This window comes from Nanorana parkeri, unplaced genomic scaffold (assembly GCF_000935625.1).
Source record: "Nanorana parkeri isolate BGI_ZX_2015 unplaced genomic scaffold, ASM93562v1 scaffold286, whole genome shotgun sequence".
Lineage (NCBI taxonomy): Eukaryota > Metazoa > Chordata > Amphibia > Anura > Dicroglossidae > Nanorana > Nanorana parkeri.
The window spans coordinates 1397679-1410949 of NW_017306554.1; the positions used below are offsets into that span (position 1 = coordinate 1397679).

Consider the following 13271-nt stretch of genomic DNA (forward strand, 5'->3'; position numbering starts at 1 on the left):
TATATATATATAATTAATTACATCTGTAGGCTGTAGTGAGATGTTGACCATCCAAATACTGTAGCAAAAAACTAGCCACCACCAAAAAAAGTTCTCACATTTAAAACTGAAAAAGTACCTTGAAGATATTTTCTATACTTTCAGGTTCTACCAGGTGATAAGTTATAGCATCTTATTTCAGCCGGGCAGGAGGACACAAAAGAAGCGGAGCTGAGGAGTTTAAGCAAAACGTCAGCAAAACTTGAGCATCGCTCTGAAGAAGACTTTTGAGATCACGATGGTGAGCTTTGCTGTCCCAAGGAAAGTGAGTCCAGCAGAGACGAAGTCATGTGTTTTCATTTCAGCGTATGTCACATTCCCCTCTGGAAACCATGGTTTGAAGGTGACCAAATACTCTTGCAGAAGACTGTCTTTTACAGAACTGTGTGTTTTGAATGCTTTAACTTGGAAAACTATTTTAATGCTTATTTAAATTTTGTAAATGTTGGCTATGTTTTTAATGCTTACAGAATTTTACTTTTTTATGATTTTAAAAAAGGATACATTTTCTTTTTATCTGTTTTTACGTGTTTTTTTAAATAAATCCAAATGTCAACAATAATTAAAATGTTTTGTCTAATCTATTTTAAAATAAGATGAAGTTGTCTACTTTAAATTTCTTGGTGTGCATGTGTTACTTTACCTAAAGCAGATCTCCAGACTGAACTTTTTTTGTCTTGGAGTGTGGAAGGGTTACAGGTTTATTTTTTCTGTCTGTGTTGCCAATTTGTGAACTGCCTCACTTCCTCTACAGTGACTGGTATCAATCACCTGGGATAGAAAGTGAGGAAAAATGTTCCAGACAGAACCCCCCCCCCAAAAAAAACAAACAAAGGTTTCAATAATGTTCCACTCTATCTTATAAATGAAAGAAACATTAAAAACTTTTGGCATTAGTAACAGTTGTTAAACTAGTATGCAGCTATTTACCACAGGTATGTCATGTCTTGAAGTTCACATTGTATTGTGACTTTTTTTCTCAGTCAAGTCACAAAACAGACCTAGTGCTATCCCAGGATGCATACACACAGGCCCATTAATGAGGTAATTAATATTTGCAGTTTGCCTGCCACCCTCTTTTCAGCCAGAGCATCCCAGGTTGCTAAGAGCTGGGCAGGTAGATGTGTAAGGGCCATGCAAATATCCCTGCACAGCAATTAGCTATCCCTGGGATACACTGTCAAACAGTGACATCACCTCCCACTGCTCACCCCCCCCCCTTCCCCTGCCGGCAAAAAAAATAGGGACACCCTGAAAAAACACTGAATCATTTCTCTATTTCTCTCAATTCACTAGCAGCAGAGACCGAGATTATCAATACCTCCTTGTAGGGCTGGTGGGTGTGAAACAAATCCCATCCAATTTTTTTTTTCAGTCCTCTTTTAGTGAGAGTTTTAAGAACAAAAACAATGTTATATATTCAAATATTTATAATGGTTGGTTTAGTGTCACTCACATTTCTAAACAGCTTCTGATTGAAGACCACACAACTGTAGTAGGAAACAAATGACTTTATTGTGCTTCTGTGCAATCATGAAAATTGAATGCAGCTGAGCAATGTTGCCTTCCTATATAGAGTTTGACCTGGAACATTTGCAGGAAAATGACAGAGTAGGAAAAGGTTAAAACCCATGTCACCTTTTTGCTGTTTGGGTCCCAACAGGGAAATGTATTCTAATGTCCTGTCCCGGAGATAAAACAGGAGGTAAGAAGAAGTCTCTACAAAGTCAGTGGAATTCCTTATTTAGACAGCTGTCACTGGACCAGGTGTCCCCCAACATAAAATGTATCCTCATCTCTTGTTCATGTCACAATTCAAAAATGTTGGATATGTCCCCACTTTTCTTTGTCTAAGTGTCATGGTTACTAGGACAATTGTGACACATGTTCCATACTACTCTGATCAGCAGGGGATCCAAGCACGGATGGATCCCTTGCTGATCATAACTGACAGTGCCCATATAAAGGGGCCTTAAGATGGGCTATTTTTAGGTTTATCAAACCTCTTAACCTACATATTGTCTGACCAGCTGCTAACATATGCTGCAGCCTTTGACTATTTATTTGAATCATTGTACATTACTTTTTCTGCATGCACTTGCTCTTCTACCATTACACTCACTTACTTTCCCAGGCCTGCCTATTTGGATACTGTTATGGTCTGTTGACTTGTATTCAGAATTTTTACTCTACTATATAAAGATCGTAATACTATCTTACATGTTTCAGTGTAACTTGTCAAATGCTTCAAATTGAAACCAAACTATTTGTATTAAATGGCATATACCTAAAACTATAGAACATATTGTTATGACTAAATGAATATGCTTTTAAAGGAGTTTCAGCTGTAGCATGTGAAGTGGAAATGCATGCAAAATCATGACATTAATTACTAACAATTACTAATCATAACCATAATTACATAATGACAGTTATTGATTTAAAAGCAATCAAGCCTTCAAAGCGTGAATACCATGTTTTTGGCATCCAGAGGTCCTGTTGAGTAATGTACATTGTGGATCTTTCTATGATGTTATGTTGCTAAAAACAAAGCAGTTTGATTCAGATATCCCTTGTTGGCATCAGACAGACAACAAAGGAAAAGGCTGGCTGATGTACAGGGAAACTCTTGCTAAGCTATGACTCACATATGTGGAAAAGCCATAACAATTATCTACTGGTATTAATTTCCAAAACATAGCTGCCAATTAATTGCTTAAAATGTGTTTACTTTTCTACTATAGATACAGCAGCTATCCTATTACATGTCTACATAATCATATTTCCTGGAAAACTGTATTGGGGTGGTATGTTCTTATGCAAGTTCTCACCTTATAAATATCAAGCATACTATAGTGTGTGAAGCCAGTTATTGCTATTACACATAATAATTTAGAGTGGAAGAAAAACTTGTAGGTGTGCTTTTTTTCTTTTTGTCAGAAGCAACAGGTTTCAAAAGCTTTGCCCTTGAAGTGAGGTTGGTTCTCCTTTCTGCTGGAGCCAAAAGGAGATGATTACGCAGAATGGCAGCTCCTTCTAGGTGAATAATGAAGTCTGCAGAGCCTGTCATCACGAAACACACCTTCCTAGCACGAGCTGTGTTAATTGCTGTAATCAAGATCACCCCTCCTTCAGGCGAGTTCTACCCATTTTATTAATAATCATAATTTATGTCTTCATGGTTTGCTTGCATTTCTATGGCAACAGAGTGATTAACTTCAGGTGTGCAAGACAGAGAGAGAAGCTTGGTTTCCAAAAGGAATTGTATAGTTGTCACAATATTCTTTCCTTCATCCTGGCTCAAAGCAACGGCAGAAACTGAAATCCACTAGCATTGGTAGCAAGGGGTAAAGTAAAGCAAAATAGTACAAATGTTTACGTTTGGGCATATTATTATTATTATTATTATTATGTTTTCTTTAAAGCTGAACTTCAGGCAGATATAAAAATACACCAGTCAATGATGTTCTGTATCCACAAAAAATAAAATAAAAAATTGAATGTATATTTAAACACAAAGTGCTGGGAGTACCTGAATTTGACTTGATAACAACCTCTTGTAATCTCCTGTGCAACAGAATTCAGACTAGGAGAAGGAGGGGGAGAATTAGAAGTCAATCAGCATGCAATTGTGCTGAAAACATACATGACAGGAGGACAGAGCAGAGGCATAACCTCATCAGTCTGCAGCAGTTCCTTCGCTGTTCAAGTGTATCTACAGCCATTTTTTTTAGTTTAGGAAAGAGTGAGGACGAGTTGACCCCCTGCTAGGTTTTGCTGCTGTTCGAGGCTCCACTACTCCCCATTCACTCCCCATTTTGTCACTCAAAGGTAAGCGTTAAAAACGCTCAAGACAAGTAATCCCATTCATTTATATTGCCCCCTGTTCACATCTGAGCATTTTGTTGCAAGCAGAAAACTGCCTGTCCCTGGAAGAGGTATATGAGCTACTTTTTGGCAGATTACAGTGCTTTTTGGTCCCATAGACTTTAATGGGAACCTTAAATACCCCTACTGCACGCCTAACCAATGTACATCACCTACCTGGATGCTGTAACATGCAAATGCAATCCAAGTGAGAACTATACCACTAGCACACCTGTAATTCTTCATACAAAAGAAACTGCTTTACTGACATTTCAGCAAATTTAAGAAGTGTTAAAGAGTTTTTCCCTTACTCACTGTCCCAGGGATAACCTTTTCACCAGACAGGAAGTGAAGATAACTCTCCAACAGCAACACAGACAGAGTTAAAAAAATGTTTTATTTTTATTAAGTTGACAGGGGCTACTCTACAGCATACCCGTACTTAATGTAAAAGAGAACTATGGCCCAACCTTTTTTTGCCATAGTTCTCTTTAGGATCACAAGAGGACATACTGTATACTATTGTCCACTATATATATATGCTATTGCCCACTATATGCTTATAGGGCAGAGCCGTGCTGCGACTGGGACAGATCGCGACAATATTGTTGGGATCCACCCCACTGCCTGATTGACAGCTGAGGCAGAGCCAGCTGTGCCTTCCACTGTCCGTTCCTCCAGTCAGGTCTGGAGGAATAGGGTGGGGAGGGGGGAAAACTCTGCAGGGAGTTGATCAGGAACTGAGCAATCAGCGGTATGTGTTCTCAGAGTTCCCGATCAATAGAGCCGACATGTGACAGCTGCAGTGTCACACAATGGTTTTAATTATGGGGAGGAGTGTATTTCCCTCATCCCATAGTTCTCCTTTAAGTGGAAAAAAAAGCAAAACACACTTTTTACTTCTGTCTGTGTTGCTGTTGAGGAGTTTCAGCAGACAGTTTCCTATGTATAGTAAAAATGCCAGGACAGTGAGCAAGGTGACATCTCTCTAACGGATCTTCAGACAGCAATAAAATCCTTCCCCACTCTATTTAAAGCCAAAAAAAGTTTTGGCTATAGATAAACTGTAAGACACAGAATGGAGGTAGAGAGGTGACTTAGCTGTATTGCTTATCTGCAACAGAGAAAGGTCACGTCACTAAACCTGCTGTGCAATCTGGCAGAGCTATTTAAGTCACAAAATGGATGGCCACAAATACTAAACTATTGGCACATAAAGCAGCTCCAACATATGTATTTAACCACCTGACGTCTGGCCGGACTGTGGCTTCCTAAATGCGGATGGATGCTTTTAAACATCCTTGTTCCCGTGCCTGCTCATGCGCGTTGCCCCACACATGAGTAGGAAACTGACTGTATTTTAAACAGAATGTATGAAATCCTGTCCCTCTGATCTCCCCTCTGGTGTCTGAATGTGGAAGTGATGTGTATTACATCACTTTCCGCATTCAGCTGTCATTCTCAGGCTACAGAAGTCGGAGAGAAGCTGGTGAAGCAGATGTCTGCTTCATCAGCTTCTTTGGGGGTCCCTAGGTGACATTAGGGGTCTTAAAGACCCCTGATGTCTTCATAAAGAGGAACTGTCACTGTAAATTTGCTATCGCACAGGGTGCTTCTTAGCCCCCTATGTGATAGCAATAAAGTTAAAACTTTTTATCCCATAGTTCTCTTAAGGGTCACAGGAGGACATATACTAACCTCCTCCCGTGACCCAAAGCTCAGTATAGCTTTGCTGCTTGCTACAGCTCGCTATATACTGAGAGAGCCGCAGCCGGGACAGATCCTGACAATACTGTCGAGATCCACCCAGCTAGCTGATTGACAACAGGCTCTGCCTATCCGCCCCCCCCCCCTCCCGGTCCTCCAGTCAACACTGATCGAAGAGGGGAGGGGGGAATCCCTGCAGGGAGCGGTGACTGACAGTCACCGCTCTTTGCAGGGAGATGATCGGGAAGTGAGCAACCGACAGTATGTGTTTGCTTACTTCCTCAATAGAGCAGACGTGTGGCAGTTTCATTGTCACACATCTGCTCTAACTATGAGGATGAGTGAAAATCACTCACCTCATAGTTCTCTTTTATACCGCTTGAAGGCCAGGTGTTTAGACCCCCTTCCTGGCCAGGCCATTTTTCAGTATTCAGCACTGCAGTACTTTGACTGACATTTATTCCGTCATGCAACGCTGTATTGAAATTAATTTTATACTATTTTTTGGGGACAGATAGAGCTTTCTTTTGGTGGTATTTGGTTTAATTTTTTTACTATAATTAGGAAAAATTACTGACATTTTTTTTACATTATGTTAGGAAACATTTATTATTACCCAGTTTTTTGGTAAAATATAAAAGACTGGGTCTTGTCGGGTAAATAGACACCAAACATGTCAAGCTTTAAAATTGAGCGCACCGGCAAAATCGCAGAAAACTACCATACCCAAAATTGGCCATAGGCGACACTTTAAAAGCTTTTACCGCTAATCAGTCTAGTTTTATCAGTGATTGATGGCCCTAGAATGATTGCTCTCACTGTGACGTTCGCGGCAATATGTAACTGGCGTGCAGACGTTTCCGGCGTGCTGAGGGGGCGTGTCTGATGCCCGGTCAGATCTAGAGAGCTCCCGGATTGCCTTTTTTTTTTACAACGGCCGGCCGGGAGGTAGTTAAGTGTAAAACAAAAAGTAAAAAAAAAATTAAAGTAAAATAAAAAAAAGTCCACTATAAAAAAAAAACAGATTTTTTTAAAAGTCCCCCACCCCCTCATACAAACACAAACATGCGTTGGGTGCGCCTACATGCGACGACAACAATTGAGCCCATTGCACGGCACATATCACCATGAATGTCAGAGCGTAAGCAATAATTGTACGGACAATTATCACTATTAACACTAAACTGATGAGCAGTAAAAGCTTTTAAAGCATCACCTATGGCCAATTTTGGGTATGATAGTTTTTTATGATTTCGCGGGCGCACGCAATGTTAAGGCTTGACATGTTTGGTGTCTATTTACCTCATGTGCCCCCGTCTTTTATATTTTATCAAAAAATTGGGTTATAATAAAGGTTTCATAACATAACGTAGGGAAAACTGTTATTTAAAAAAAAAAAAATGTCAGTACTTAGTGGTGATTAAATACCACCAAAATAAAGCTCTATCTGTCCCAAAAAATTATATAAATTTCATTTCAGTACAAAGTTACATGACTGAATAAATGTCAGTCAAAATACATCAGCGCTGAATACTGGAGTTCAGCTTTAAATCCTTTTAATTTTTTTCATTTAAAATTATATTTCTCTTAGCTTACTGAATGTGGTGAAAATGCATTGTGCAAAGAATATGAAATCACGTACAAGGAAAATGAAAAAAAAAAATGTTTTGTGCTTGCACATGCTTGGATGATGGAAATCAACAGAGCTTCAGCTAATTTACTGATTTTCACTCAACCTCATAGTTCGAGCCGACGTGTGACAATGGAAATGTCACACGCCGGCTCAATAGATCGGGATGTGAGCAAACGCACACCGTCGCTTGCTCACTTCTCCATAATGTCCCTGCAGAGAGCCAGGACTGTCACTCAAGGCTCCCTGCAGGGTTTCCCCCTCCCCTGTCCGATCCTCCAGCGCTGACTGGTGGAACAACGGACGGGGAGGGTGCGGGTACAGCTGGCTTTGCCTCTAGATAGGCAGAGCCAGCTGTCACTCATGCAGCTGGGTGGATCTCGACAGTAATGTCGGGACCAATCCTGGCTGCGGCGGTGTCAATATACAGCGAGCTGTAGCCTGCAATATACTGAGTTTTGGGTCACGGGAGGACGCTAGTTTATGTCTTCCCGTGACCCTTAGGAGAACTATGGGGAAAAACACTTACCCCATAGTTCTCTTTTAAAGGCAAATAAGCGATTAACTTTGCAAGGGCATTCTTCAACTAAAGTTGATGCTTATGCACATGTCAAGAAGATCATGTCATAGCACAATTAAATGCATGGTAATATTGTTTAAAATTTTTTATTTGCACCTTATGCAATATGACAAACAAGTTACAAATGCTATTTAGTTAAGTTTTATTTTTTATCTTCTTTTTTTTTGTCTGAGTATCAATCTATATTTGTCCCAAGAATATTAAATTCGCTTACTGTTGACTGACTCACTAGAAACTAGAAACGTTGACTTGCAGGTTCCACTGCTTTGACCAATCATGTTCTTTGTTACAAAGACCTCCAGGAATATTAACTCTATTACACACCTTTGTTTCAGCAGTGAAAATACATACCTTGTCCACCAAACCTTCAGTTATATCACTACAATACATTTTTATAAATTTTTATGGTACAAGAAAAAGACAAACAAATGTGTTGCAATAGACACATATTAAAAGTGAACAATAAAAAAATAATAGATGAGCATTCTCATAAGCTGACAAAATAGGTAAATTATTACATTCTTTGAGAACTGAGAATTACATTACCAAGGTTCAGCAAAGGATGTGATTTAAACCATAACAGAAGGAGAAGGGTCAATCAGAAGAATTAACTGATTGACATTTATGGGAAAACTTTTTTTTAAATTCTTTATTTTGAGAACTTTTTCAGAAGTACAATGTCGACAAAAATTAGACTAATACATGGTTAAGCATAATACAAAACAGGAGCCAGGTACAGGTATCTGAAAGAATGTTGTATAAACATTGTTTGTCTTTCTATGCAAGGTTTATTATTGGACCAAATACATTTAAATACTTAGTTTTGAAATGATCGGCATGCGCACGATGGGATGGGGATTGGGAGCGTGCGAAAATAATATAATAGCTTTGGCAGCACCAACATTTTCACCACATTAATTTTAACCAGCCAGGATACAGTGTAAATAGACCAAGAGGACAGAAGAGTTTTCAGATCTCAGAATAGAGGGAGGTCATTTTCTAAATAATGTGAGGAGGGAGATTTAGTTAAAAGGATACCGAGATAATCTATAAGATTACACAGCCACTGAAAATTTTAATTACCTTTAAGTGAATCAAGGACTTCAGGCGGCAGGCATATATTGAGGGCAGATGATTTACGTTTGTTAATCATCAGGCCCAAGATAGCTGAAAAATAGTGAAGGGTAGAGAACAAATTTAAGAGGGATATACTGTAAACTTAGTTTATAGGATACGTTACTCAAATCTATGTCGGGAATGTTAGGGTTGGATCTCACAAAGTGAGCTAAGGGTTCCAAGACACCCTGTCTGGTGCTTCTGCCTACAGGAAAGGAATCAGAAAAGTATTGAAAAATCTTACTTTGACTGGTGGGTATTGATACAGGGCTTTCAACCGAAAGGAAGTGTTTTTGGAACCCCCCACTATCGCATTGAATAATATAGGTATTCCCATGACAAGGTATCAAAAGCTTTATGAATATCTAAGCTCAAAATCAAACCTGGGTGCATTAGGTACATCAAGTAGATGACTTTCTGGATGTTATCCGGAACTTGTCTATGGGGAATTAGGGTGACAAGAAAGGAGTTCACCCTAATCTGTAGTATTTTGGAAAGCAGTTTAATGTCTATGTTGAGAAGAGAAACAGGCCTATAATTATGGGGGTCCAAGGAGTCTTTTCCCGGTTTCGGTATGACAATATGAGACGATAGCAAAGAAGGATGCAGTTCTGCGCATATGTGGCGGTGGTCAAAGCTGCTGGCCAGATGAGGGGCTAAAATGGTAGTAAATTTCTTATAATAAGATGCTGAAAAACCAACAGGTTAAGGGGGTTTTATTACATTTCAAAGATTTGATCACCATAAAGATCTCCTGTTCAGTGACTGCTGCTTCCATTTTGCCTATCATTGATTGGGATAAAGTAGGAAGCAGAATGTCCTTAAAAACATCATCCACCACAGCTGTCAAAAAGGGTGCCGTCGGTTGGTACAATTTAGTCAATTTGTATTTAAATTAATCTACAATGCATAAGGGGTTAGCTGAAATGTTATTGTCAGATAAACCCAGTCTAACGTGTTTAATATCTCTGGAATGGGAACGAATAATAAGGTAAAGTTGAATAAAGACACAGGTCCATCAGATTCAACCTACGCAGTATACAGTATATAGTGTGTGATAGTGTGTGTGTGTGCATGTGTATATAAACTGAGTGGCCAGATTATTATGACCACCCCATCAGTACTTCGTTGGGCCACGAGATGACTCCACGAGATTACTTCGTTGGGCCGCATCGTGACTCCACAAGATGTTGAAAGGTGATGCGAGGAATCTGACACTGCACTGTTGCCCTTCTGTTGTCTTGTACCTGCCTTGCCACTCTCCGTTCTGCCCTAACATTGACTATTCGCTGACGGCCACAATTCGCACGTTCAGACCCAGATTTTCGGCTGACAGTCCAGTCTTTAAACACTTTAACAACAGCTGCTCTTGAACATTTAACGAATTCTGCTGTTTTGCTGATACTCGCTCCATGGCTTGAGCGCCAACAATCATCCCACGCTCAAAGGCTGTTAAATAGCACGCATTGCATGCTATTGCTGAGTCTGTATTCTATAAGTATCCCTAGATCTTTCTCCATCTCTGGTTGCCCTAGTGGAACCCCTCCCAAAGTGTATTCTGCATGCATGCTCCCAGGTGCATGACATTTTCTAGATTGAAACTCATCTGCCATGTTGTGTCCACTCCTCAATTTCATTGAGGTCTTGCTGCAGTGATTCTATGACTTGTTGCATATGTATTGCCTTATAAAACTTTGAGTCGTTGGCAAACACTGAGAGTGAGTTATTTATTCCAACCTCTATATCATTTATGAAAAGCACCAGTTAGAGAATGAGCCGTTTATGCTTACTCTCTGGATATGTTCCTTCAACCAGTTTTCTACCCATGCCCATATAGTTTCTTCAATGCCAATAGACCTTAGTTTGTAAAGTAACCATTTGTAGGGAGCAGTATTAAATGCCTATGCAAAGTCCAGGAAAACTACATCTACTGCAATTCCTCTGTCCACCTTAGCACTCACTTCCCCAAATAATGTCATGATCCTTATTACACTCGGGTGCCTCCAGTAGGCTGGTATAGAATTGCTTAGAGACAGAATAGGCAGCAGTGGTAGGCCTACCTGATCACAGCCTCTCAGTTGGTTGTAAGGGAGCTTCCCCAGGGGTATGACCCCGGAAACGGAGAGTACTCACCAGAGACTACAGTACCTCTGCACTTAGATTTAGAGGCCACTTAGGAGGTTCCAGTAAGCATGGCCATGGGAGGGAGGATAATCAACCAGCAAAAGCTGGATCAGGTCCCCACATGGTCCAAGAGCCTCACTAGATTTGGTTGTTTTTGAAGCAATTAAGTCCAGTGGCGGAAGAGAGCTCTAGGTTCCACTGTTGGCTGGTGGCACTGGGGGAGCTAGGGAGGGAGAAGGAAGAGAAACAGCAGCTGGTTTTCTTGCTAAATACGGGGTGCACACCCAGGTAGTGCAGACTATTTGTGGTCATCTTAGCTGGTTGCTTGCTAGCACCCACACACACACGCACAACTTGCACTTTCTATTTTTTTCGAATCTAGTGGAATTATTTCACATAGCATCAGAAAATATATTTGTTTCACTGAGTTGTCAATTCTGCTCTAATTTCTTCATAGAGGAAATTAGAAATTCTTCACAGAGGAAATTAACCTGCAGAAAAGCACAGTTTGTTACATCTATTTTTTATATGAATACCTATTAAATGCCTGATAAATATAAGTTACAATGAAAATATTGTAGCCCTCTAGGCTTCATACTATATTACATAGCAATCTTAATACCATAAAATGTAACTTTTTGGTTATACATAGCTGTGGCTATTACACCACCCTCTTCCTCTGATATATCCTTATTATCAATTTAAACTGGTTCCCATGTCCTTTTCATGAAGAGTTAGACAGGTCTTATGAGGAAGTAGTAGCATCACATGCTTCTTGCCACTTATTTTGCTACAACTAGTTTTGCTATATGCATCACCACCTTTACCATAAATGACAAAAGTACCACTCTTAAAACTCGTCAACTCCTCATTGATACTCTTCATCATATTGCAAACATTTGGTATTTTCATACAGGTCTTGTTCCTTCTGGGATACACATTGGTTAAATTCAAGTAAAACTCTTTTAATGCGGTTGCTGTTTAAATCTGTGGTGCTTCTCTATCTCCTATCCTAACATTACTGTTGCCTCAATTTCTGTGTACCTTGTTTTGGAAGAAGCTAGCCGAAGGATCAGCCGAAGCTACGGCTAGATCCTTTGGCTGCTTCGTGAATAGACCTCTATGTAATGCACAATACATTGCATACAAAATCCAGATGTCAGGACAAAGTAACGTTCAATATAACGGGCAATACCGCAATGCAAAAATGTGATTCGGCTCATTACTCCTATTAATCGATAATCCTATTATCCTGCTGTTTGTCAATAAACAGCTCTGTAGTTCCCTTCAATCTCCAACATTGTGAGTTTGTACTTTCAGAAATATGTCATTAGAGGTAGCTCTTATATTTCAGTTCTTACACATTCTTTTTAGGGTGCAGCAGATTGCTCTGGATGAGCAGCACTGATGTAAGCACATAAAAGAGCATAGTGAAAATGGTAAATGCTGGGTCCTATGCATTTATATAGGGAATTGTATCTAAACACATCACTGTTCCTAACTGAATCCATCTGATGGACCATGGAGAAGTCTGACAACCATCTGAATGTTTGACAGTTTACAGTAACAAAGTTCACCATGTTTGATGTGGATCACCACAAGTGTACAGCTTTGTGCCTTCTACATAAAGAATAAGATGAGAAAATTAATTTTTAGGGCCTGTTGGTCGCTTAGACCACTCTAGCTAATCAATTCTAAAGATAATTATAATGACATATCGGCTCCCTACCATTTGTTTGGTAGGTTTTAACTACTTCCGGGCCGGCCGTAATAAAAAAAACGGCCGGCCGGGAGCTCTCCAGATCTGAGCGGGCGTCTTTAGACGTCCGCTCAGACACGCCCCCTCTGCGCCCCCCAATGGGCGCGCGCGAGTGGGAAATGACCGATATTGAAAAACAGGCAGCGATGCCTGTCAACATACAAGCGATCCGCCGGCTGTAGAGCCGGTGGATCGCTTGTATGGGGTAACGATCGGTGCGCCCCCCCCTCCATTAGCCCCCGTTTTTGATAGCAATAAAGTTTGGTGGAAAAAAAAATAGGAAAAAAAAATTAACTTCCCCCCCAACTTTTTTTAAGATACACATAAAAAAGAATAAAAAAAAAAAAAAGGGGACAGATATTGGTTGACTTACAAAAAGCCTTTGACTCAATATCCTGGACTTATCTCTTTACACTTTTAGAAGAGTGGGGGTTTGGCAATCAGTTTAT

General features: G+C 40.0%; 1 protein-coding gene across 1 annotated transcript in view; it reads left to right on the plus strand.

Annotated features, from left to right (window-relative positions):
* Positions 1–498, plus strand: part of CRLF1 (cytokine receptor like factor 1) — a 130924-nt gene extending 130426 nt beyond the window's left edge. Inside the window, exon 8 of the mRNA XM_018557487.1 lies at positions 182–498. Within this exon, the coding sequence (XP_018412989.1) occupies positions 182–270 (89 nt within the window). The 3' untranslated portion in view covers positions 271–498. The remainder of the gene's footprint in view (positions 1–181) is intronic.
* Positions 499–13271: the final 12773 nt, after the last annotated feature.